The following is a 27,166-nucleotide window of genomic DNA, read 5'->3' as shown; positions in this document are numbered from 1 at the left end:
TGAATGGGGCATGTCAAATGAAGTATTATTGCAATATACAAGCAAAATAAAAGATTTAGACTTTTTTATGTACCTTACAGTTTCCTCTTTGGGAGCACCCCAAGCTGTTTCTCCTGTGGCTGAAATTCAAGTCCACTTTCTCCAACACTCCGTAATGGACTGAGAAGCTCAGTAATTTCCCTCCTCTGAATGCCAGTGTAGTGATCTCATAGAGAGGCAGATGAAGCGGATCAGACACCTTTCATTCATCCCTAATTTGAAATTCAGAGAATTAAATGGCTATAGGCTCTATGTGGGAAGTGGAGAAGGAAATGGCATTGTGTTCGATAGGGCTATTTATTAGTGGAATCTCTGGTGTTGTGTGTGAGGGGCCATTTTCTATGTATGGGAGGAAGTGTTTATCAAGAGCTGATTGCGATGCACTCTTGGGAGATGCAGGTGCTTGACAGCTATAGGACAAGCTGCTGTTGGCCCACAAAAGTGAAGAGACCAGAGCTGCAGAGATGTGAGTAAAAAAAGATAACAGTATATTTTTTTTTCTATTACTAACACATTATAGAAAGAAAATTAAGAATCTTAAAAAAATAATGATGCTTTTCAAATAAAATACTAGTAAATCTATATATGATATATATCCATAGAAAAAAAATATATTTTTTAATATGAAATATAGGTTAAATATAAAACATATACAAGTTGAACCTGGGAAGAAAATACTGCTTGCATAATACTGAACATCAATGGTTGTCAACCTAATGTATTGAAGGGGTCTAAAGTTAGGTTGGGGGTAAAAACACACACACTGGGGGAGATTTATGAGGCTGGTGTAAATAAAAACTGGATCAGATGCTCATATCCACTAATTAGATTCCACCTTTAATTTTCCAAAGGAGCTTGGAAAAAATGAAAAGTTGACATTTATGGATTGCTAAAAGAAACTAAGCCAGTTTTCCTTAATACCAGGTTTGATAAATCTCCCCCATGAATTTTTTACATAGCTGTATTTGTGGCTGTTGATTTCTCAGATCTTCTTGCTTTGCATATTTTTTGCTGCAGGGAAATGTTGCTGTAGTTATTGAAGACAGCAGGCTCCTGACAACAATGTTGTAATGCCAGAAGCCTCTTGGTGGCCAGACCTACTTCTCGTGTTGTAGTCTATCTTGCGCACAGCCACCTCCTTCCCCCTGCTCCTGTTGTGTGCGCTCCCATAGAGTGAATGCTCTTCCGGGCTCTTCAAGGGCCAGTTTGTGGATGGGCTAAATTGTCCCGAACCTATTACAATGGTTCCCTGGGATGTATATGGCACCTTTACCGAAGGGAAGGTGCTTAAGAAATAAGGTTATTAGCAGGAGCGTAACGATCACGGTCGCAGAAGGTGCAACTCCACCTGCAGGCTTAACATTGGGCTGCTGGCTGTGGAAGGAGCGCTAAAAGACCAGGAATCGGCCTCCAGCACAGCCAGCAGCGCGATGGGAGTGTGGGAGCACGTCATCAGGGAAGAAGGTAAGCATGTGTTTTTTTTTTCCATAAAGCTGCAGACTGGAGGCAAAAGGGGGCCACAACTAGAGTGAGGGGGCACAAAAGTGGGCATCCCGGGTTGTCGGCCAGTGCACGTATTGTGGCCCGTAAAACAGTCATTTTACTTCCCAATACTGTACCGGAGAGTTGAAAATAAATGCTGTGACCTAAGAAAAAGTTGTTATGGGTGATTTTGAATATTACACAAACCTGAAAATCCAGGGAGACCAATAATAAGTAGGCATCTTCAGTGAGCACATTTCTGGATGGGTGGAAGGCATTCTTAAAGCCATGGTCAAACATACAGTTGCCAATCTTTAAGAATCAATGGACCTATGAAAAAAAAAAACAGCAAAAAGGTCTCAATGCTGTGCTTCTGGTCATCACCTTCAGTCCACATCTGGAGATGTGGACTACAATGTTCCTATGTGCTTTTGTGCATAACTATGAGACTCCTCAGATATAGTCTTTTACCATGCCTAAGAGGTCTCGAAAGCTTTCAGTTTGTCATCATTTTCTCAGTTAGCCATTAAAAAAGGTACCAATGACTGAGGACTCTCATTTTGTATCTGTTCTATTTACTGGCTAACATAGAACAAAGGTTTTCTCTCTTTTTAAATCAAATATATTATAAGAACGAATATTGATACTTTGTGCAACAGATCTATGCTTTAAAGCAGGGGGGCTCAAACTGCGGCCCTCCAGTTGTTGCAAAACTACAACTCCCAGCATGCCCTAAAAGCTGTAGGCTGTCCAGGCATGCTAGGAGTTCTAGTTTTGAAATAGCTGAAGGGCCGCAAGTTGGGCATCCCAACTTTAAAGGGTTGTCCGGGCTACAGATGTTGGTGCTCTATCATCAGGAAATGTCCTCGATATTAGATCAGTGGAGGTCCCACCGATCAGCACTCCCACCGATTAGCTGTTTTGGTCTGCCGTCGCACTGGAAACTATACAGTTTATTGAGCAGAACCTGAAGCCTCTGTACACTGGATAGATTCCAGCTCCACGCCTGCCAAAAACAGCTGATCGGTGTTAGTGCTGGGTGTCAGATCTCCACGGATCTAATACTGATTACCTATCCTAAAGATGAGTTATCAATGTCTGCCCAGACAACCCCTTTAAGCAATACAACTAGTAATTTAGGAAATTGATTATATCATTGGATGAGAAATGGCATAAGTAAGGCTCAAAGGCTCGAGTCACTTGTTTATTACATACATGTGGAAAACGTCCCCGTGTGCTCCTTAAATGTGTCCATACGGCTCCATTCACTCACCCAATGGAGGCCAAATCATGAGAGTGGTAAGCGTTGGGGAGAAGAGCAGACTGAAGAAAAGAAACTAGAAGAACTTAATGGCTGTCTCTTACCTTTAAGATGATAAATCTCAGAGTACAGTTTCGGGGTATAGACAATAATCTATATCATTTTATTTAATGCTATGTAAGAAAAATCACAGAAATCAATGTCAAAAAAGCTAAATAATATGGAGTTCTTTTGTCATTTTTTACTGAATTGTCAATGTCGGGTATAAGTAAATATGTAATAAGCTATATACACATGTGCAGAAATAATGAGGAGTCAAACCGGTTGATAATCATTACAAAATAATGAGGAACTGAACTGGAAGACTTATATATCACAAAAACCATCGCTACCAGATACAGCCATATGGGATTTACAATGTGTTGGTGTCATTTAATGATTATACAAGAGACATCTGCCACAGGAGAGTCCCTCCCAAAGGCAATTTCTGGAACACACTTAGGAAAAACATGTTAATGGTCTTAATGACAATGTAATTTCAACAATATTTTAGGCATGATACACTGGATATGTGCTTGAATTTAATGTACTTGTCTCTATCATAATAAGAGCTTCTAGAGATTGCTCAAGATAACATTATTGAGGGCCTATCTGGGGGGATCCAATGCTGCAGTACCCAGAATAGCAACTACTGAGCGTACAGCGACTAAGCTGAATCGGTTGGGCAATTCATTTTGAGTCCAAATAAATCGAAAAAGTGCTCCAATTGCCATGACCATGAAAAAAGTCATGGATGACATTCGGGGGTCTTCTAGGACTGAGTGCAACTCATTTCAAGCTCTTGAACGACGACATACATGACTATGGGTAAACAAATGGTTTTCGCTTTTTGGCAGGAAATGCTTGCCTGTGTGTATATATACTGTACATACCGCCTGGGGTCATGTGATCAGCCTTCTTCATCTTTCCTATCTTCTGATTTGAAAAATTGCTGATGTAAAAAAAATAATAATAATCTGAATCGAGTAGACTAGAATTTGGATTAGACCTGAATTTTTTGAAAACTTGCTTTAAAATTGACTAGTTTAGAAGATATTCGATCTTATCTAGTGGTGGCTTATGACCCCAGAGGAAAAAAATAAATAAATAAGACTTGTTGAAATAGAACAGCCCTTAGACACGTAAGATCAGCACTTCTCAAACTGTAAGGGGTCACTTCCCTGAATGTAACTGTATCTGTGTCCTCAGGACATTAATAAAGTTAGATACTGCCGTTCAGCATGGGAGCCGATGGCTTCATGCCCCATCGTTCACCCTTATAAGCCATAGGCCGTTAGACCTGAAGCCCATGAGAGCACAAGATGACGGTTCAGGTATGATGATGTCATTCCAACCACTTGCGCCAGGACACAGACCTGAAGCTTGCACCACATCTCAGACAGCAGCATGGAACAGAAGTCAGGCATTTATTTTTTTCCTTTCCTCAGACACTTGGGAACATACTACTATGGCCATTACTGGGAGCAGTATAGATTATTATTGGGAGCAGTATAGATTATTATTACTGGGGGGCACAAGAGGGGCATTATTAATACTGGTGGCACAATAGTGGGCGTTATTGAACTATATACTGGTGAACTATGTTAGGCATTATTACTATTGGGGCCACTCTTAGGGACCATATTTCTATGATTCTTTTTGTTTTTACTACTGGGTACTTCATTGTGACTGGGGGCACTATGGGGAGCAGTATAACTGTCAATTGCACTGTGTGCTCCGATTATTTTGGGGGAACTGGGTGACCACTTTTATTATGCTTCACACAATTATTCTGACACCACTTTCAGGTGAACTATTTCCTGGGCACTATTATGTCTGTATTATAGTATATGAGACAGTGGGGAGCACAGTATCAGGGTAGCAGCAGCATGCCACTGTTGGGACACCAGGCTGCGCGGTTTGTGTTGTGCTGGAGAGATTGTTGAAAAACTAATGAAGTTACGGCGTCTGTGTGGCAAACTCTGAAGAGATAGCCTGACCCAAGAAAGAGTCACAAGAACCACCCCATGAATGCACAGCCGACAATAAGTCAATATAAAAATATATATGAAGTTTATTAGACCTGACACACATTAAAAATTGTATACAATTAGAACAAAGTGCGGTATGCAATATAATATATGTAACCGACACACACAGGTCCACTGGGTTACCACAAAATGGGCATGTACACTATAAACCAGCATGTAAAAATCCAATACAAAACATGAAGCAAATGTACAATGAGGAAAGACCACTAGGAATGAAACGGACCATGATAAGGTCTAATATAAAGAGCCAGCTTCACCCCTGAGGAAGCCGGATTGCTCCGGCGATACGTGTTGGGCATTTCTCACTCTTCCAGGTCCACTGTACAAGCGGCTTATCTAGGTTTGGCTCTATATATTAGACCTTATCATGGTCAGTTTCATTCCTAGTGGTCTTTCCTCATTGTACATTTGCTTCATGTTTTGTATTGGATTTTTACATGCTGGTTTATAATGTACATGCCCATTTTGTGGCAACCCAGTGGACCTGTGAGTGTCGGTTACATATATTATATTGCATACCGCACTTTGTTCTAATTGTATACAATTTTTAATGTGTGTCTGTTGGTGTGTCTAATAAACTTCATATATATTTTTATATTGACTTATTGTCGGATGTGCATTCATGGGGTGGTTCTTGTGACTCTTTCTTGGGTCAGGCTATATTGTTATATGCTCTTTTTACCACCCTTTGCACTCCGTGTATTATTTGGTGTGCCCCCTGTTTTTCCAATTAAACTCTGAAGAGATGTGACATGGCTTAAAGAAGAAGTCATGGTGGTCTGGGTCGAATGGAGAAGATGAGAAAAGGGAACATCTACAATAAGAGGAGATGCCACCTGTGAGTTCCTGGATGTAATAGGTATGATTGGACCCATGTTTGGCAATGTATATCGAGGGTCTCACATCCTCTTAGTATCTGTCACGGTACCTTCTGTGACACAGGTTAGAAGATCAGAGAGATTGTCTCCACGTGAGGTTAACTGACAGTTTCTTGATTCTCAGTGTTGTGGTTTGGTAATGACCACACCACTTGTCAGGTGCTGCTGGCAGGTCATTACTGCTTCCCTATTTAGTTTGGTTTCACACTTCATACTATACGGTTGATATTCTCTGCTTGGATTTGGTATATTTGGTGTGTAGACATTCCTGTGTTCCTGCTCTTCCATTTTCTATAAGTTAAGTTGTACTGCTTTTGTATTAGGTTATTCCCTTGTGCTTGTTGTAACTAGGCCTCAGGGAGACGCTGGTTCATTTACCTGGGAAGGAACCGGTAGTCTCTTTCCTTTTCACCACCTCTAGGGCATATCAGGGCTTCTAGGGTGTTTAGGTTCCGGCGTATGTATTTTACCACCTTCAGGGTCTATACATACTGACAGGAGTCATGGCCAGTTCTAGGGGTTTCTTAGGAGGTGGCCTTTCTGGTGCCCCTCCTCTCCCCATTATTCGTGACAGTATCAGTCTAACAAATGAAAGCATTGCAGCCATTCTATAAATTCTTAATATATGTATCTGTAACAAACACTCTACTATCAAACAGCAATAAATCAATGACCCAAATATATTCACCACAGTTCACTGTCCAAAACAAGTCCAAAAGTAGAAACACTTGTCCAGTGGCATGGAGTTGAACAATCATACTGATCGGCTTGCAATGTTCTTCAATCCTTTCTTCCAGCATACGTTGTGATTCCCATATGGGATTAAAATAGCTAAAGTCACGTGACATGTTGGTTACCCAAAGTCACATGATTGCTGTGATCCAAGAAAATCATAATACAGATACAATACATCATTAGATAGCAGTTAACAAAATACATCAGCAAATACTTAGCACACTATTTACATCTCATTTTACAAATTAACCTACATTTTTAACAAAATAAATCCTAATAAAGCTTGGTGTTATACAGGCGGTAACACAGGCACTAAAACTCGAGTGGCTGCGGTACACCCTGATTAAAAGGGTTCTACGGGAATTACTTAAAATAGCCACAAGTATCCCATCCTAGAATGTGAAAAGGACTGGTCACCTCCATTTGAAGAGCTGCCTAGGTGGTGGGGCTAAGGTTTAGGAGGCAGGGCCTCAGTACGCTCTAGCACTTGCATATAGCGCACATTGGTGAGCGTTCCTGTCAGGCTGCTCAGCCATGATGGCATATCGTATTAGAGCTATTGTAGTGAGGCCCTGCCCCCATTATGAGGCTCTGTAAGTGGAGGCAACCAGTCCTGCTTACATTCTAGTGGAGGCTAGTGAAATCATTCTTGGAGAACGCTTTAAGTCTCTTCAGATTTAAAGCTTCTGGACAGTAGATCCAATAGACATCTCTCTGGCCTACTCTTGTTTTTATCTGTTTTACATCTTCACCCTCAATTTCTTCTAACACACGCCATCTAAGATCAAATACCCTATAGCATTAAAAAAAAAGTGTCTTGCAATCATACTTCTTCCATTTAAACGCCTTTATGTTATAATGTTTACCCACACTTAACTTTGTCTGCCCAACAAAGACCAGGCCACAAGAGAATTTCAATGCGTATATAACATTATTAAAGATAAGCGAACCTGCCTTTTGGGCAGGGTTTGATTGAATAACGTAATGGATTCAGTTTTCACGGAATCAATCATGTAATTTAATGCCGGCATGCCGCAGAATACAAGTGTATGACCAGCTCCAAGGTTCCGTTCTGCTGGCCATACACTTGTATTATGACAGCATGAACAACGGAATGCCTCTAAAGGCATTCCGTTTGGCATGTCGGCATTGAATTATGTGATGGATTCCGTGAGAATGGAATCCATTACGCAATTCACTTAAACCCCGACCCCTAACTCGAACCTGCCAAAAGGCAGGTTCGCTCAACTCTAAACATTATAGCTATTACAGGTAAAATACCTAGGAATAGGAATTTCCTTACCATTAGTTGGAGGAGTTACAGAAGCTCCTGTGATAATAGAAGAACAATATTGGCAAAATAAATGAGAAGGTTATGTCATTTTCAGAAGCCAAAAAGACCTATTTTGATTCACATCTGCTCTGACCAAATGATTGGCTAATGACTTCCCAATATGGTACACAAATCAGGGTACTTCCCTATACACAGTGCCATATTTGGGTTCACTCTTAGAGGGGTTCTCCGGTCAATTTTTTTTCTAATTTGTAGTTAGTCAAAATCTGTGGAAGGAAGATGTCATACATAGTGCTTACTTGTCCTTTGATCCGCCGTTGCAGAAGTTCTCCCTGCTCTTTAATAGGCATCGAGCTCTTCAGGCTAGGTCCAGACTGGATGTAGACACTTTACCCGTTTTACTCTACTACAGCTGAACAAGAAAAGAAGTGGCCATGTTCAGTCAGGACCTGGACAGGAGAGCCCATAGCCTGGTGTGAGTGCCAGCAGAGACCTGGAGTGAGGAACATGTAAGTACTATGTAAAACATCTTCCTTCCACACATTACTGCTAACTACGGACTGGAAGAAATTACTGGAGAACCCCTTTAAGTACATCCCACTGCTTCAAAAGTCTGGCGTGGTTATCATACATAGAAATAAAAATTTACTAATCTAATCTACTGTCATCATTTTTATTCTCATGGTCTGACGACATCTGGGGCAATTGTCTAACCTGATTCCCCACTTTATCTCTTCTCTACAGTACACAAATGTATTCACTAGAAAATATTTATTTCTCTCATAATCAAAATTCTGGTTGAAAAGCCAATGTGTAGGGTTGAGCGAACCCAAACTGCAAAGTTTGGATTCGTACCGAACTTTGCGAGTTCGAGGACCGGGACCCGAACCCGGACTTTTTCACTAAAGTTCGGGTTTGGGTGATTTTATTATTTTCCATTGTAACATGGTTATAATGGAAAATAATAGCATTCTTAAGACAGAATGCTAAATAAAATGGCCATTGAGGGGTTAAAAATACACCTCATCCACTTTATCGCGCAGCCGGTATCCTCTTCTTTCGTCAGGACCTGCGATGACGTCACCGCACTCACCACTTGGTGAGAGCGGTGACGTCACTACAGGTCTTGCTTAATGAAGCTAGAAGGACCTGCTGTGACGTCATGGCAGGTCCTTTTGCAGGTCCTGCAGAAAGAATAAAGAAGAGGATACCGGCTGCGCAATCAAGTGGATGAGGTGAGTTATTTTGTTTGTTTTTTAAACCCCTCAATAGCCATTTTATTTAGCATTTAGTCTTAAGAATGCTATTATTTTCCGTTATAACGGAAAATAATAAAGTGAAGTTTGGGTCCCCATTGACTTTAATGGGTGGACTTTGACCTGAAGTTCAGCCGAAGCCGGCGAACCTGAACTTCCACGGGTTCGCTCATCCCTAGTTCTAAGAAACAGACTTTTCGGAAAGACTTTAAAAGTTAGGGGGGGGGGGGACATGAAAACTCTTCCGATGCAAAATAATGTTTTTATCAATTGGTTTCAATTTTACACACATCAACATCTAAATAATGGATAAATCTATCATCAATCTCCATCCAAAATGTGATCTATTCATGCTGGAACCATGCCAGAGTAGGAAGACATTGTCCACATACCAAAGCCATATTTAATTTTTTTTATTTATTTTTCTACAAACAAGTCATACACAGTAAACCATATCAATCATCATGCAATAGACATGCACAGAATATGATGCTGGTGAATGAGTCCATCACATAAAAGCCTCAGAGGAGAAAAATATATATACACAATATTTCGAGGGGGGGGGGGGGGCACGAAAAGGATAATATTGCAGCTGGTGAATCTTCACACACCCAGCAATAAGTCTCTAGAAACTGGGTCATGGAATAGGAGGGTCACCCAGTACCTCCCTTTCTAGGTACCAAGTGGTCAAAAAAGTGACTTTTCACTTTAAGTCGTACATGCCCAGGGAGTGTTAATATAAAAGTTTTTTCCCCGCTACCCTGAGTACAGCCCTCCAGCCATTCCATCTGGAACTTGTATGACAACTTCCTTAAAAAGAATCTCCTATTAGGTGCCTGCGGAGCAATCCACACCTGTAAAAATGCCTTTCTCGTGGCTGCCCAAACTGGATCGTATGGCAAAAGGATAGGTCAAATGAGCCTTTGTAAAGTCAGACCTGTAAAGTCAAGACCTGTTTCTAAAATGCCCGAATCCTAGGGCATGTCCACAAGCCGTGAAAAATATCAGCACAGAGAATCCACACTTTGGACACCCATCAAAAAACCCTGTGTGTGGAGATGTAGAGTCTTTGCAATATTCGCCCCAAAAAAACTTCTGTTCTTTCTGACAGAGATAACAGTTTTACAGTTCCATCTACAGAGCTGTGTGATACATCATATAGCTTTAAGGGGTTAATGTACGTTAATGTTAATGACGTTGAGGTACTGTAATTTAGGAACAGCACCAAAGGCAGAATGCCGTATGTTTGGCAGTGCTGACCCAGACATCATGCTAAAGATGGGGTTGACACAGTGCTGTGGCACACGTCTCACCTCTTCAGCCTCATCGTCCACATCTTATTTACAGAAAACTGAAGGAGGACAGAAAATGGTGGCCGGCAATGGCCATCATGGAAGTGCAGGTTCTGGCGAGGTATTCTGTGCTGCTGGTTGGTGTACCTTGGGCAGTATTTGGAGCTGGTAGGGAGGTATTTTGTGCTATATTTTGGCATCTGTCTGGCACTCTTGAAAAGGCATTTTGTGGTGCATTCTGGTATTTGGCGCTGTTGGGAAGCTAGTTTGTGCTGCATTGTTGTAGTTTCTGACGCTACAGAGGTAGCACTGAACAGTAGCATGGTTACTGGTGATGGATTACTATTAAAGGTTGAACAAGAAACTTACAGGTCTTATTCTTCCAGACGGTGACCTAGCTTTAGTCCATTCAAGAAATGACCTATCAAACTGAACTTTTGGTTGGTGGGAACCAAGATGCCAAGGAGCCCCACCACCACTGGAAAGCCACTGCACCGCTTCCTTTCTGACCATTTTTACCTAGATATACTGGGCTCATAAATTCTGATCTGCAGAAAACCCTTCCAGGAAAAAGCTGATCAAAGTCAAGGAGACAACACTCAGCTGAGCCCTTCTGACTTAGTTTGGTGAAGCTATCAATAGGTGCTTCACCACCTAGACCTCAACCGGTACAAACGTATGACATGTCACTGTGAGAATTGAAAAGGACCTTGAAATGATAGTGCCACCAACTAGGGAGGAATGTAGGACTAGAAAGAATGCAACAGTCCATGCTGTCCACCTTCGTTGTCATGTTGTTAGGTTAACACAACACATAAGCCAACAAGGCTTAAGGTAGCCATACACATAAGATTAAAGTTGGCCAGAATGGCACATTTCAGACTGTCATTTGAAAAACTAGCGCTAACAAGCTTATTCGCCATCACCGACGGCAGACTCTTGCCTGCCGAAAATGCAATCCGCCTTGCTGAAAAACTTTGTCCGTTCATCGGCCAGAACTGCATGTTGGCCGAATTCAGCCAATCACTTGCCATTGTGCTCAAGCACCAGGGAGTCTGTTTTTATAAAAAATAATAATAATAATAATTACTGCTTAGTCGGGTAGTTTAGTTGGTGGGATCGTTTGTTTAAACAATCCCATGGATGACTGATTGGCCTCAATGCGTGCGATCATTATCTCAAATGTATGGCCAGCTTTAAATTACATCAAAAAAGCATATTAGGCAAGCATTTACAAAAGTGTTTCCTAAAATGAAAGCAGATGTAAAGAGGTATTTGGACTTAGCTGTGACATCATTCATCTTCATGATGTCGTTGCTGGTGTTTATAGAAATGGGTTTTCTGAGAAAACTTTTTTCTGCATTTATCACAGCTGAATGGCTTCTCCCCGGTGTGTCTACGTCTGTGTAACACAAGATGGGTGCTGTGTTTGAAGGCCATCCCACATTCTTCACATGGATACGGTCTTTCTCCAGTATGGGTCCTTTGGTGAGTGATAAGGTGAGAACTAGTTGTGAACCCCTTTCCACATTCGATACAACCGTAAGGTTTTATACCGGTATGTACTCTTGAATGTGTGATGAGCGCAGAACTTTGTGCAAAACACTTCCCACACCTGTCACAAACGTAAGGTTTCTCCCCCGTGTGGACTCTCTGGTGAACAATTAGGTAATTACTGATGCTGAAAGTTTTGTCACATTCCGAACATTTATATGGCTTGAGTCCCGAATGAATTCTCTGATGCTTATGCAAAGCAGAGGAATCACTGAAACATTTCTCACAGTCAGGACAGGCAAATGGTCTCTTCACAGCATGGCTTCTTTCGTGTCTTATAAGATTAGACCTTTGTGTGAAACACTTATCACATTTCATACAGACGAAGCATGACACTCCAGTGTGCAATTTTTGGTGTTGGACCAGGGTGGACTTCTGCTTATATTTTTTGCCACATTCACTACAAGAGTATAGTCCGCAGACCATTGGCTCTATTTTATCGCAGTTTAACTTGGTTCGTAAACCTTTCTTCCTCTTAAGCTCTCTTATCTCATCGTCAAAAAACACAGAGTATGCTACTTCAACACGGTCTCGGAAGTTGTATCGACGCTTGACGGTCAGACTCTCCTCTTTAAGTGGAACATCAGGTTCTCCTTCTAAGTCATCAACCAAACGTATCCCTTCTACGGCCAATCCATCAGGTGTAAACAGTGAGGTATGCAGCTCATCCGTTTGGTTGCTGGAGGTATCTACAAAGGTATGCACTGTGAGAACCTTGTCAGCCAAAAAGTCAAGTCAAGATATGGACATTTCAAGAAATAGATTTCAAATAATAAAAAGTAATGAAGAAATACCAATGGCCATAAAGCAGAGAGTCAGGACTGAATACATCTAAAGCAGATAATAATACGCCTAAAACAATAAGGTTGTTTTACGACTTCAAAAACCATATTTACATGTCCAGATTAGTTTCATATCTGGAAGGTCCTGAATACATACAGTGCTTGGTTTTTCTATCAGTCCCATATACTTTGAATGGAGCAGCCACCACTTCATTCAAACTTCTTTTTACACTAGCCATGCAGTGAGAAGGAACAGGGAGCTCAGGATCCCCTTTCTATTGATCAGTGGGGTTCACATTGTTGAGATATTCATGTGATTAATTGGGAAATGTTCTTCATGGAAGAACATCTTTAGTGTTTCGAATTCAACTGGGTCTAGGTGGGAGTAGGGCACCTCCTCTCCTGCGCATGGGTCCTAACAGAGCATATAGAGAGTGGATGTCTTAATGAGACAACCATTCCAACAATTGTTGTTATGTGTATAGGCAGCTTTCCTCGTAGGCAAAGCACTCCAGATTACAGGTGCAGCGCAGGAGAAGTCTAAGAGATAGGTTAAGAGGTTGTGATGTGGGAGGATAATAGCTATAGGTTATTGATTGAGCAGAGAAAACTGGAGGTTGACTGACAAAAGATATGGACGGCATAACAGATGAATATATTAACTTTACATTTTACTTGTCAATGAATATATGAACAAAAAATACTGCATGTCAATCAGCAGGCCTCAGAAAGATGGCAGAACAAAGAAATGGAAACTGGGACATTAAGGTAACAATTGGCACAAAGTATTTAGACTTTTAAATATATATTGCATGTGACGAGTAGGATAGCTGGTCACTAGTGTCCTTCCAGAGAACAAGATAAACTTCACGGTAGAAGGGGTACAGTATAAGTATGCTACTCTGAATCTCCTCTCCTGATAAAGGGTTTCAGCGCTGAACCCGGACACATCCCCATCTTCACCCCTCCAGCGCCACTGATATGAGCATCGTAGCATTTCGGATGGGCGGGCTTTAGCACTGCCCCATCTGGTTTGCTGGCTAGGGCAGCGCTAAAGCCCGTCCATTAGTGTGGGTGACGTCACCAGGCTCACTGCTAGGTGGAGCAGTCCCCATGGAGCCCAGTACCTCCCCGGATCTCCATAAAATGCCTTTGTCCTGCGTGATTCAGCTCATATGAGGGGGGCCGGAGGGGTAAAGATGGGGATATGTTTAGGTTCAGCTCTGAACCCGGACAACCCCTTTAAATATCACCATGTTAACCACACAGAAAGCCCAAAAGCAAACCGTGGGACCACGCTGAAGATGGGATATAATACTATTCTCTTGATGGTTGTTGTCTGTTTGATAGGAGGCAAAGTGAAGGGTACTAAGCGAAGTATCAGATGTCTGCATGTCAAATAAGAAAGGAGATAAACCAACATCTAATCGAATGTGAAGAAAAATTTGGATTGGAGGAGGCCACCGCCTCTTCAAACAGCTGATCGACAGGGGTGCCCAGGTGAAGGACACCCACCTGTCAGATACTGATGACCTATCCTGAGGACATATTGGCGACTCACACTTCAGCCTGCACAATCTGTTTATCATCAGAAGACGGTCAAGGACCTGTTTGAAGATAAGATGTTATAATAGCTTCAGTCATGCAAATTGCAATCAACCTCTTACCTCCAGGAGGTCCTTGACCTCGTGTGGATTGTGATAAATAGATTATGCTGACTGAAGCATGAGTCACCAGTATTTAATAACATTTTGTGTACAAGCCATTCAAATTGAAAAAGCCAGTCGAAGGACTAGTGAAACATCTACAAGAGAAAAGTCCAGTTGCTCTGACTTATCAATAGTGACACATGACCTCGATGAATGAAAACCTTCACAGACAGAAACTTACCTTGTGCTTTGAAATGCCCTCCCCAGCCTTTTACTGATGGGTCTTTTCCTTGTTCAAGGCGTAATATTAATGTGGGTTTTTTATTACGGTGACCTGAAAGAAGGGTGCATTTGTGCAATTTAAAAAAATATTAAATAGCATTTTTTTTTTTTAAGTAAGTAGACCACAACATTCACTTAGAATCATGCAACACAACACCCTAAAACTGCAACTACTGTTAAAAAACAATGCAACATGCAGAGAGGACAGGCAGCATGAAACTGTGCGGAATACAACGGTCACCTTCTCAGTCTGTGAGGCCCTCCCCCCATGAATGTCTAAGATAGGAACACCCCTTTAAGATTAATTGCGGTAATTTTTAATTTTGGCATGAACTATGACCAATGAGAGGATTATGCGTCATTATGTTCTAGCTGGTGAAGTCCCAGCAGAAAAATGTTTGAGAGGTCCTGTGTAAAATAAGTGTGTCAGCAGAGAAGGATCGGTAAGGGTGAGTATTGTTTCAGTTTTTAAATTAATCCGTTCTACCCCTTATTGAATACATTTTATTCTGCAGTTATACCCCTTTAAACTTTTTGAGAAACCCTTTAAAAGGGGTTATTTTTTGGTGGCAGACTGTCCCTTCTGGCCAGATTTGCAAAGGGAAGCATACTTACCTTCTCTCCACCACTCGGTCCTGACTCCTTTGATCCCACGTGGCTGGAATACTCTACTCCCCCACGGTCCACATCTGCCCGCTTGCATCATGTGACGTGACGCAAGAGTGACAGGTCCAGTCATTGATTGTAATTGTATCAAATCGGATGTTGACAGCAGGACACCTGAGTGAAGCAGGGGAGCAAAGGAACCAGGACCACCAAACTATGCTTCGCTCAGCAGGTCTAGGGAAGATGGGGGAAGACTCCCCAAACAACCCCTTTGGGTCATTTAAAAAAAATGTGTGATTTCCCAAATTAACTTACCTAAAGTGTAGAAAGTTTGGTAATTATCCATCATGACCTGTCGATAAAGCTCCTTCTGTCCTTCTTCTAAAGACGCCCATTCTTCCCTCGAGAAATACACCGCAATGTCTTCGAACCCTGCCACAGTCTTGAACATACAACAAAACTTTATTTAAAAATGCACCGTCAAATCAGAAACATCAACATTTGAATATAAAATAATTTGCACCTGACTCCATCATATTAATGGCAGATAGGCAATATCCAAGCTGACCTACTGCGAGCGCAACGTTCTGTAAGTATAGTCTAAGTCCTCGAAAAGTCCAGAAAAGAAAATCCAACGCCTTTAAAAAAAAAAAAAAAAAAAAAAAAGATGGTAACTGACCCCCTACAGAAAGAAAGACTCGAAAGGTATTGGAGTGCCTCTCTTGTCGGTTGGCCGTGCTTAGTACCACACCTCAGCCCTATATAAGTACATTGATGTCTCAGTGTCTGATGAAAGACTACAAACATTGCGTGCTTTAACGATAGAGTCATGGCTAGGCTTTCTTTTACTCAGGGCAAAGGCTGGCCTTTTATCAAAATATCCTGGTCAAGGCAAGTTGTACTGTTGCCCCACTTTCCTGGCATCTCCATCGCTGGGAAACCCACACGCAAAAAAATAATAATAATTTTCAAGAAATAATTAAAAATTACTTACATGACTATCATATAGATACACACACATCTAGTCTAGTTCTACGCTGTCTAAGGTAGCTGCCCACATTTACTACTGTGGCAATAATCCACTGTGCCCTATCCGCACTATGGGTGTGGCTTTGTGGGAAAGTGGTGTGGTTTAGGTGGAAACGGAACATGGATTAAGATGCAGCCAAACTTTTGGCAGAAAATTATTGTGTAAAGTATGCCAACCAATAGGTGCCATAGCCTAGACGAGGGTGTGAAGGTGCTTCAGATTTATCATCCAGCCTGAGCCACTCTGCAGAGTTTTAGGCTGTTCTTCTAGAGGAGAACACAACATTACATGGCCTCCGATAGGTAGACAGTTGCTTAGTTATAGAAGACATGTCCGATGGTGACACTGATCAGTTAGGAGGCTTTCATGGGTGTCAGTTGGTAAAAGGTCTACCGGACGCTTCATCTCCCCACCACCGGTTTTCCTCACTGTCACACAAATGAAGTGAAATGTACACCACCTTTAGAGATGTTTTCTTTGCCTTGGCAGGAGCATTCCTCAATGAGGTCCTCTTCTTTAACTTCCTCATCCTCACGCTCCTTAACCTGGACTTCCTGGACGACAGTAGTAGATAACAAGACCATCACATTAAAAATCACAAATTAAAACTTAGATACAGATGATACTGATGACCTATTCTCACGATAAGCCATTAACATCTCATTGGCTGGGGTCCGACTCCCGGTAGCCCGACCTTTTAGCTTTTCAAGGCAGCCGACCTGCATCAGAAACTATACAGTGGACAGAGCTGGAAGCAGAAGGCTCCTTCTACTGTGTAGTGACCATTCAAAAAGCCTTCTGCTTCCAGCTCCGTCCACTGTATAGTTCCTGGCACCAGCTGATCGGTGGGGGTGCCGGGTGTCAGACCACCACCGAACTGATATTGATGACCTATCCTGAGGCCCCAGAAAACCCCCTTAATCAAGAGAGGTTTGACATCTCCTGTGGGCACACAGCAAATTAATAAGTGAAAGGCTTACTGTTAGTTGGCGAGATGCAAATTCCACAGTCACAACCAATATTTTTGTAACACAAGTTGTCACTTTTAATAAAAATGGGCCCAAAAAAATTCAAAATACATACCAGAAAATGTAAATATCTCTGTTAGAGACTTGCACTATAATTACCAAACTAACATATCATATTTTTTACTTGATAAGACTCACATTTTTCTCTAAAAAGTGGACGGGAAATGTAACTGCGTCTTATAAAGCAATGCTAATGAGCAGTTCCATTATGGGAGCGCTCATGAGTACAGTAGGACTGGAGAGCAGTGAGTGTAGGGCTGCTGGCTGTACTTACCGATCCCTGGCCTTCTGCAAGCATCACAGTGTCTCCTGATTGCATATAGCATCAGGACATAGTGAGCTTAAGCGCACATTATGACCTGATGCTGTGCAACATCAGGTCACTGTGCTGCGCAGCAGGAATAGCTCGCCAGATCCTCAGAGAGGCGGTTCCATCCAGAGCAGGTGAGGTAAGTTATTTTATTTATATTTTGTCTGCTCGGAGATCTGATAAATATTAGGAGTCTGATGAAGATCTGGGGTCTTACCCGAGGTCTGATGAAGATCTGGGGTCTTACCCGAGGTCTGATGAAGATCTGGGGTCTTACCCGAGGTCTGATGAAGATCTGGGGTCTTACCCGAGGTCTGATGAAGATCTGGGGTCTTACCCGAGGTCTGATGAAGATCTGGGGTCTTATCTGAGGCAGTGATAGTCAGTTTGCAGTGTTCGCCAGCGAACATATGCGGGCTGCCATCTTTAGTAAGGTAGACTCACCCGTCCCGGCGATGCACAGGTAAGCCCTTACCTGTGCATCGCCGGGACAGGTGAGTCTACCTTACTAAAGATGGCAGCCCGCATATGTTCGCTGGCGAACACTGCGAACTGACCATCACAGTTCTGAGGTCTTATGAGGATTGGGGGCCTGATTTGGAAGTCGGAGGAAAATGAGGGGTCTGTTCTGAGGTCTGATGTAGACTGGGAATCTGATTTGGCGGTCTGATAAAAAATATTTTCAAATCATTTCCTCCTCTAACCCGACTTCTAGGGGCTCAGGCACTGTTCCGTTTCTTTACAGGTCCATATGCGGAACTATTCTCTTCCATGGGGCTTTAAAAAAAAAAAAAAAAAAACGTGTCCGTATGTCCTCATGTCTGGTTCATAAAAAAATAGAACGTCATTATTACAATGGATCGACACAAAAAAGAAAACGGATGCAACACGGATATCATCCTTTTTTTTTGCGTATCCATGTTTTGCGGACCGCAAAATACATACAGTCGTTTGCATAAGCCCTTAACGCCAAAAACAGGGATTGGGAGATGGTAAATCTCCACCTAGGCGTGAAGCTGTCTCACCATGAAGACCTTGCGCCGTTAATTATATAGATGCCATGGAAGGGTCCAACCACGGAGGGTAAGGGGGGGGGGCACATTTTCCCCCGCTGCCAAATGCACGCGTGCTACATGCAGACTTCTTACGGATTTTAGCCAACGCATGGCCTAATGCTAAACTGCCGTTGAAATTAATGGCTGCCTGTAGCGTTCCCTTGGGGAGCCCATAAAAGACGATTGGCTGCGAGTTAGGGCTCTTTCACACCTGCGTTGTTCTGTTCCGGCATAGAGTTCCGTCGTCGGGGCTCTATGCCGGAAGAATCCTGATCAGTTTTATCCTAATGCATTCTGAATGGAGTGAAATCCGTTCAGGATGCATCAGGATGTCTTCAGTTCCGGACCGGAACGTTTTTTGGCCGGAGAAAATACCGCAGCATGCTGCGCTTTTTGCTCCGGCCAAAAATCCTGAACAGTTGCCGCAAGGCCGGATCCGGAATGAATGCCCATTGAAAGGCATTGATCCGGATCCGGCCTTAAGCTAAACGTCGTTTCGGCGCATTGCCGGACCCGACGTTTAGCTTTTTCTGAATGGTTACCAAGGCTGCCGGGACGCTAAAGTACTGGCAGCCATGGTAAAGTGTAGCGGGGAGCGGGGGGGGGGGGGCAGCATACTTACCGTCTCTGCGGCTCCCGGGGCGCTCCAGAGTGACGTCAGGGTGCCCCAAGCATATGGATCACGTGATCGCATGGCACGTCATCCATGCGCATGGGGCGCTCTGACGTCATTCTGGAGTGCCCCGGGAGCCGCACGGACTGTAAGTATACCGCTCCCCCGCTCCCCGCTACTATTATGGCAACCAGGACTTTAATAGCGTCCTGGGTGCCATAGTAACACTGAACGCATTTTGAAGACGGATCCGTCTTCAAATGCTTTCAGTACACTTGCGTTTTTCCGGATCCGGCGTGTAATTCCGGCAAGTGGAGTACACGCCGGATCCGGACAACGCAAGTGTGAAAGAGGCCTTAACCCTTTACATTTAGGTACATTTTCAAAATAAATATATTTATATACACACATATACAAGATAATAAAATATATCTAAATTGGAAAATTCATTAAAAATAAAAGAATAAAATAAAAAAGAACATTTTTTCCCTATATATTTTGCATAGTTAGATCTTAATGGGAGATAAAAAAATAATAATAATAATAATAATAATAATAAAATAAAAATTAAGAAAAAAAAACAACACATACATATATATTTAAACAAACTACTGCATTTGTATCATAATCAAAGGAGTAATAAAATAATCAATGCAATAAATAAATAACATAAAATAAGACAAATAAATAGCCGAAAAATCAATGCACTCAGCAAAGCAGGATTGCAAGGGTTAACCCAGCCGGCAGCAGTGAAAGGGTTACTCCTCCCCCCCTCCCCTTACTGCAGACCAAGAAGGAGCCCGCAGCCCGGTTCCTGCTGCGGTAGGTGACGACGCCATTCGCCTACTTACCTACTGCTAAACAACATCCATCTCCGCTGCCCCAGTGCGGACAGGAAGTGACGTCACGTGACCGCACGCAATTCCCATGCCTCCAGCCAATGTGAGAGCAGAGACGTCATCAGCTGTTGCCAGGACAACGGGACGCTTCTGCGCCCATCCCCAGAGCCGTGATTGGATTGCTTCTATGTAATGAGGAGAGACGTAGAAATAAAGGCGGGAAATGTATCAAACTTGTGTAAAGGAAAAGTATCTTAAGTTGCCCATAGCAACCAATCAGATTCCACCTTTCATTTATCAAAGGAGCTTTGAAAAATGAAAGGCGGAATCTGATTGGTTGCTATGAGCAACTAAGCCAGCTCTACTTTACACCAGTTTTGATAAATCTCCCCTAAAGTGCTGTTGCCTATAGCAACCAATGACACGTTTGACATATTTTTTAAGGCTCTGCTGACATTTGCATTGCACACCACTGGTGCCTTAAGGACGCCGCTAGGTTTTATCAATTTGCGCTATTTTCCTGTGAACAAAGGACATTTCGTGGCAGACCTGTTTTTATGCAAATCAGTTCAACACAAAAATTGGGCCCTTTGTACATTTTTAATACATTAGGCATTTTTTATAAATCCTCCGAGCCACAGATTTGGCGTACGCCGGCTGCGCCTTCTCTTTGGCGTAATTTTTTTTACAGGGTCTTGGAGCGTTTGGCTTAGTGAGCCTCCTCGCATCAGTTGAAGTCTGCCCGTTAGTGTGATACTGGCGTTCAAGCAACGCTATACTAAGGGCCCCCCAGGGGCAACTCTGAGCACCGTCCAGGGGTGCACCTAGCCTTTCCGCTGCCTGAGACGAAAACGGACCCCCCCCCCCAATGCCAATTTCTTAACCCCTTTACCGCAATGAAAACACTCATTGCCCATGGCTCTTCCGCTGCCCCCCTCTTGCGCCTACCCGGTGCTGCCTAAGGCAATCGCCTCACCTGGCCTCATTGGTAGTGCAACCCTGGCACCGCCTCATCACCGAACTAAGTCAACTGAAGCCTCACAGCTCAGAAATGTATTGCAGCTCGGAAATTTGGGACATGTCAGCTGCCCACCCCCAGGAACACCCAAATCCTGGGTGGGAATGCCCATTTATGGGCACTGCTTACATAAACCCACATATTAGCTCAAAATTGAACGGTCTGCCTCTGAAAATTAGGGACAGTCCTTGCAAATTCAGGACTGTTGTAAACTTCTGCTACTGCTCTACAGCTGGCAATGGTCCCTCTCTTCTGTGGGCCAAGCATTTGCTTGGTTTGCGAGGCGGATGCATGTGTCCTCAGTGCCCTTGCATTTCAGTGCCGTTTGGTTTTCCCCAGTTGCCTAGAGAATACAGTCATTTGTGAAAGATGTACAGTATTCACGTGATACTTTTTAGAATACCTTTTAGGCAAATTTAACAACCTTAGCTCCCCTAGCTTAAACCCCCTTAATGACCAGACCACTTTTTACAAATTCCCCCAAATTCCAATGAGTACCTATTAGGAGGGCATTTTTAGGCATTTGGATTCCAGACTTCTTCTCACGCTTTAGGGCCCCAAAAATGCCAGGGCAGTATAAATACCCCACAAGTGACCCTATTTTGGAAAGAAGACACCCCAAGGTATTCCGTGAGGGGCATGGCGAGTTCACAGAAGTTTTTTGGCACAAGTTAGCGGAAAATGATTTTTTCTTTTTTCTCACAAAGTCTCCCTTTCCGCTAACTTGTGACAAAAAGATCAATCTTTCATGGACTCAATATGCCGCTCAGCGAATACCTTGGGGTGTCTTCTTTCCGAAATAGGGTCACATGTGGGGTATTTATACTGCCCTGGCATTTTAGGGGCCCTAAAGCGTGAGAAGAAGTCTGGAATATAAATGTCTAAAAAAATTTACGCATTTGGATTCCGTGAGGGGTATGGTGAGTTCATGGGAGATTTTATTTTTTGTCACAAGTTAGTGGAATATGAGACTTTGTAAGAAAAAACAAAAAAAAAAATCAATTTCCGCTATCTTGTGCCCCCAAAAAAAATCTTCTATGAACTCCCCATGCCCCTCAAAAGTTATCTTTTTATAGCGCCGCAGCGATTTTACGGTGTTTTTGCAGTGATCAGAAATAAATATATTCTGTCACTGCGGTGGGGCTGACTGAACGCAAGTGTGCGCACAAGATCAGGCCTGATTGGGCGAACACTGCGTTTTTTGTAGAGCCTATAGAACATGTCCTATTCTTGTCTGCAATTGCGGACAAGAAAAGGCATTTTCTATATAGTTCTGGCAATGTGCGGATCCGCAAAATGCGGAAAGCACATTGCCGGTGTCCGAGTTCTGCGGATCCGCGGTGTGCGTGTTTTGTGGATCCGCGGTGTGCGTGTTTTGTGGATCCGTGGATCCGCAAAACACATACGGACGTCTGAATGGAGCCTTACAGGGGGTGATGAATGACAGGGGGGTGATCAGGGAGTCTATATGGGGTGATCACCCCCCTGTAAGGCTCCATTCAGACGTCCGTATGTGTTTTGCGGATCCGTGGATCCGCAAAACACGTACGAACGTCTGAATGGAGCCTTACAGGGGGTGATCAATGACAGGGGGGTGATCAGGGAGTCTATATGGGGTGATCAGGGGTTAATAAGTGACAGGGGAGGTAGTGTAGTGGTGTTTGCAGGGGCGTAGCGTGGGGGGGGCCGGGGGGGCCGTTGCCCCGGGCGCCACACTGCAGGGGGGCGCGGCTGTCCGCTGGGCTGGCACAAGTTAAATCGAGCCTGACGCTGTGTTTTTTTTTTTCTTCACACAGCGTCCGGCTGCAGAGCAGAGTGAGGAGGGGAGAGGGGGCGGGGCATGCACGGCAGTTCCCGATAGGCTCCGCCCACCTTCCAGGCGGGAAAGGCAGTGCAGAGCCAATAGCCGGAGCATGAATGAAGATGCAGAAGTCCAGACTCCAGGCCAGGCAGAGAGTAATTTAAGCAACCCAGAGTGAGTGACAGTCTGAGTCAGTGACAGTCCCGGAGTGCAGAGTCCCACCCTGTGTAATTAGGTGAGAGGAGGGGAGAGGGGGCCATTATATTAATAACAAAGAGGGGGACATTATATTAATAATAAATAGGGGGCCAATACATTAGTATTAATATAATGGCCCCCTCTTTATTATTAATGTATTGGCCCCCTCTTTATTATTAATGTACTGGCCCCCTCTTTATTATTAATGTATTGGCCCCCTCTTTATTATTAATGTATTGGCCCCCTCTTTATTATTAATGTATTGGCCCCCTCTTTATTATTAATGTATTGGCCCCCTCTTTATTATTAATATAATGGCCCCTCTTTAATAACAAAGAGGGGGCCATTATAATAATAACAAAGAGGGGGACATTATATTAATAATAAAGAGCGGGCTATTAAAGGGGTTATCCCATCTTAGACAATGGGGGCATATCGCAAGGATATGCCCCCATTGTCTGATAGGTGCGGGTCCCACCGCTGGGACCCGCACCTACAAGGAGAACGGAGCAGAGAAAGTGGAGGAGGGCGCACTGCGCATGCGTAGCCGCCCTCCGTTCATTTCTATGGAGCCGCCGAAAAAAGCAGAGCGCTGGCTCGGCTATTTCCGTCGGCCCCATAGAAATTAATAGGAGCGTTGGGCGCGCATGTGCGGTGCGCTCCCATTCACTTCAATGGGAGAGGTGGGGAGCTGTGCCTGGTGGTGGTTGGACACTGGGAAACCCGGGGTCCTCCAGCCACAACTCTCCCCGGCTCCGTTCTTGTTGTAGGTGCGGGTCCCAGAGGTGGGACCCGCGCCTATCAGACAATGGGGGCATATCCTTGCAATATGCCCCCATTGTCTAAGATGGGATAACCCCTTTAATAACAAAGAAGGGGCTATTATATTAATAACAAAGAGGGGGCTATTATATTAATAATAAAGAGGGGGCCATTATATTAATAATAAAGAGGGGGCCATTATAATATACAGGAGGAAATAATATTATGAGGAATGGGGGACTATCTGGCTCTAGCACAGTATTGGGGGGCAGCAGGATGAGTTGTTGAGACACAAGGAAGGAGAGGATGAGAGTAAAGTGAGGAACCTAAAAAAAATTCTGTGAAACTGAAGAGACGAGAAGCGGCTGAAAGAAAGTATCATAGCGGTCTTATCTCTGAATGAAGACGTCGAGGAGAGTCTACATCACAGGAGACGTCACTGGATGTAACAGGTATGGTGCGGTATTATACTGTAATAATAATGTCCATGCACATATCTGTTTCACGGTAGGGTTGGGGGAGGAGATTGAGAATTTGGCCCACCCTGCCGCATTCGGCCCCAGACTTCAGATCACACTGTGCGTGTTCTGAATTCTGGGGGCTTACACCCATCTACTACATTATCTGTACTCAGAGTTATCACTATGTTATCTGTGGTGTTACATAGGACTGCTAGTGATCTACTACAGTATCTTTTAAAAGGGGCGTGCCTGTAGGGGGGGGGGGCGCAATTTTTGGCTTGCCCCGGGTGCTGGCAACCCACGCTACGCCACTGGGTGTTTGGTGCTACTTACAGAGCTGCCTGTGTCCTCTGGTGGTCGATCCAAGCAAAAGGGACCACCAGAGGACCAGGTAGCAGGTATATTAGACGCTGTTATTAAAACAGCGTCTAATATACCTTTTTGGGGTTAAAAAAAATCGCATCTACAGCCTGCCAGCGAATGATCGCCGCTGGCAGGCTGTAGATCCACTTGTTTACCTCCCGATCCTGTGAACGAGTGCTCCTGTGTGCGCGTGTTCACAGGAAATAAGGAATAACTGGGCCACCGCCAGGATGCAATCCTGCGTTCGGAGGTCCTGAGGTGGTTAAAGGGCACGTCTTAGCAGGATCAACTCTACTAAACCAGACGTCCTGCCTGATAGGGCTTGTCCTTACGATCAAAATGATACCTGTCTTGTGAAAATCGGTTGTGATGTTGCAGAGAAAAAAATACTATTAGTCTGTATGCAAGTGCGCCTTCAGTGAACGGAGGGGTGTGGCCAGCACTGGAAAGCTGAGCTGCACAGGATCATTAGGCTCCACCTCTTGGTGCACTGAAGCCTTCTCTTGCAGCCTTTTTCTCGGGAATGCTGCAACCGATTTTCATAAGACAGGTATCGTTTTAATCAGCAAAGTCAACCCTACTCGCCAGGTTGCCTGGTTTATAATAGGGTTGATCCCCTTTAACCACCTCCGGACCGCCTAACGCAGATCTGCGGTCCGGAGGTGGCAGCCCTGCGCTCAGCGACGCATATACGCGTCATCTCGCGAGAGCCGAGATTTCCTGTGAACGCGCGCACACAGGCGCGCGCGTTCACAGGAACTGAAGGTAAGCGAGTGGATCTCCAGCCTGCCAGTGGCGATCGCTCGCTGGCAGGCTGGAGATGTGATTTTTTTAACCCCTAACAGGTATATTAGACGCTGTTTTGATAACAGCGTCTAATATACCTGCTACCTGGTCCTCTGGTGGTCCCTTTTGTTTGGATCGACCACCAGAGGACACAGGCAGCTCTGTAAAGTACCACAAAACACTACACTACACTACACCCCCCCCCCTTCCCCTGTCACTTATTAACCCCTTATGAACCCCTGATCACCCATGATCACCCCATATAGACTCCCTGATCACCCCCCTGTCATTGATCACCCCCCTGTCATTGATCACCCCCCTGTAAGGCTCCATTCAGATGTCCGTATGATTTTTACAGATCCACGGATACATGGATCGGATCCGCAAAACACATATGGACGTCTGAATGGAGCCTTACAGGGGGGTGATCAATGACAGGCGGGTGATCACCCATATACACTCCCTGATCACCCCCTGTCATTGATCACCCCCCTGTCATTGATCACCCCCCTGTAAGGCTCCATTCAGACGTCCGCATGTGTTTTGCGGATCCGATCCATGTATCCATGTATCCGTAAAAATCATACAGACGTCTGAATGGAGCCTTACAGGGGGGTGATCAATGACAGGGGGGTGATCACCCATATAGACTCCCTGATCACCCCCTGTCATTGATCACCCCCCTGTAAGGCTCCATTCAGACGTCCGCATGTGTTTTGCGGATCCGATCCATGTATCCATGGATCCGTAAAAATCATACGGACGTCTGAATGGAGCCTTACAGGGGGGTGATCAATGACAGGGGGGTGATCACCCATATACACTCCCTGATCACCCCCTGTCATTGATCACCCCCCTGTCATTGATCACCCCCCTGTCATTGATCACCCCCCTGTAAGGCTCCATTCAGACGTCCGCATGTGTTTTGCGGATCCGATCCATGGATCCATAAAAATCATACGGACGTCTGAATGGAGCCTTACAGGGGGGTGATCAATGACAGGGGGGTGATCACCCATATACACTCCCTGATCACCCCCTGTCATTGATCACCCCCCTGTCATTGATCACCCCCCTGTAAGGCTCCATTCAGACGTCCGCATGTGTTTTGCGGATCCGATCCATGGATCCGTAAAAATCATACGGACGTCTGAATGGAGCCTTACAGGGGGGTGATCAATGACAGGGGGTGATCACCCATATAGACTCCCTGATCACCCCCTGTCATTGATCACCCCCCTGTAAGGCTCCATTCAGACGTCCGCATGTGTTTTGCGGATCCGATCCATGTATCCATGGATCCGTAAAAATCATACGGACGTCTGAATGGAGCTTTACAGGGGGGTGATCAATGACAGGGGGGTGATCACCCATATACACTCCCTGATCACCCCCTGTCATTGATCACCCCCCTGTCATTGATCACCCCCCTGTCATTGATCACCCCCCTGTAAGGCACCATTCAGACGTCCGCATGTGTTTTGCGGATCCGATCAGTGGATCCGTAAAAATCATGGAGCCTTACCAGGGGGGTGATCAATGACGGGGGTGATCAGGGAGTCTATATGGGTGATCACCCCCCTGTCATTGATCACCCCCCTGTCATTGATCACCCCCTGTAAGGCTCCATTCAGACATTTTTTTGGCCCAAGTTAGCGGAAATATATATATTTAGTTTGTTTTTTCTTACAAAGTCTCATAT

The 27,166-nt window shown here is 44.1% G+C and overlaps 1 protein-coding gene across 3 annotated transcripts; it reads right to left on the bottom strand.

The window, feature by feature from the left end:
• Positions 1–2: 2 nt before the first annotated feature.
• Positions 3–20,121, bottom strand: LOC122921541 (zinc finger protein OZF-like). Of its 3 annotated transcripts, XR_006387035.1 has the most exons (9): positions 20,088–20,121; positions 16,691–16,784; positions 15,516–15,642; positions 14,554–14,646; positions 7,789–7,815; positions 6,439–6,624; positions 2,737–3,773; positions 1,729–1,851; positions 3–251 (listed from the first exon to the last, which is right to left on the bottom strand). XR_006387035.1 is itself a non-coding variant. In XM_044271583.1 (6 exons), the coding sequence occupies exons 1-6, from the start codon at positions 20,102–20,104 to the stop codon at positions 6,614–6,616; spliced, it is 369 nt and encodes a 122-aa protein (XP_044127518.1). In that variant the 5' UTR covers positions 20,105–20,121; the 3' UTR covers positions 5,555–6,613. The 3 variants fall into 3 exon arrangements, 2 of the variants coding, with proteins under 2 accessions (XP_044127518.1, XP_044127517.1); XM_044271583.1 differs by lacking the exons at positions 3–251; positions 1,729–1,851; positions 2,737–3,773 and having other exon boundaries at positions 5,555–6,624; XM_044271582.1 differs by lacking the exons at positions 3–251; positions 1,729–1,851; positions 2,737–3,773; positions 6,439–6,624; positions 7,789–7,815 and adding an exon at positions 9,441–12,570.
• Positions 20,122–27,166: the final 7,045 nt, after the last annotated feature.

The sequence above is a fragment of the Bufo gargarizans genome, chromosome 11, assembly GCF_014858855.1.
Source record: "Bufo gargarizans isolate SCDJY-AF-19 chromosome 11, ASM1485885v1, whole genome shotgun sequence".
Lineage (NCBI taxonomy): Eukaryota > Metazoa > Chordata > Amphibia > Anura > Bufonidae > Bufo > Bufo gargarizans.
This window is presented reverse-complemented; position numbering and strand designations above follow the sequence as displayed.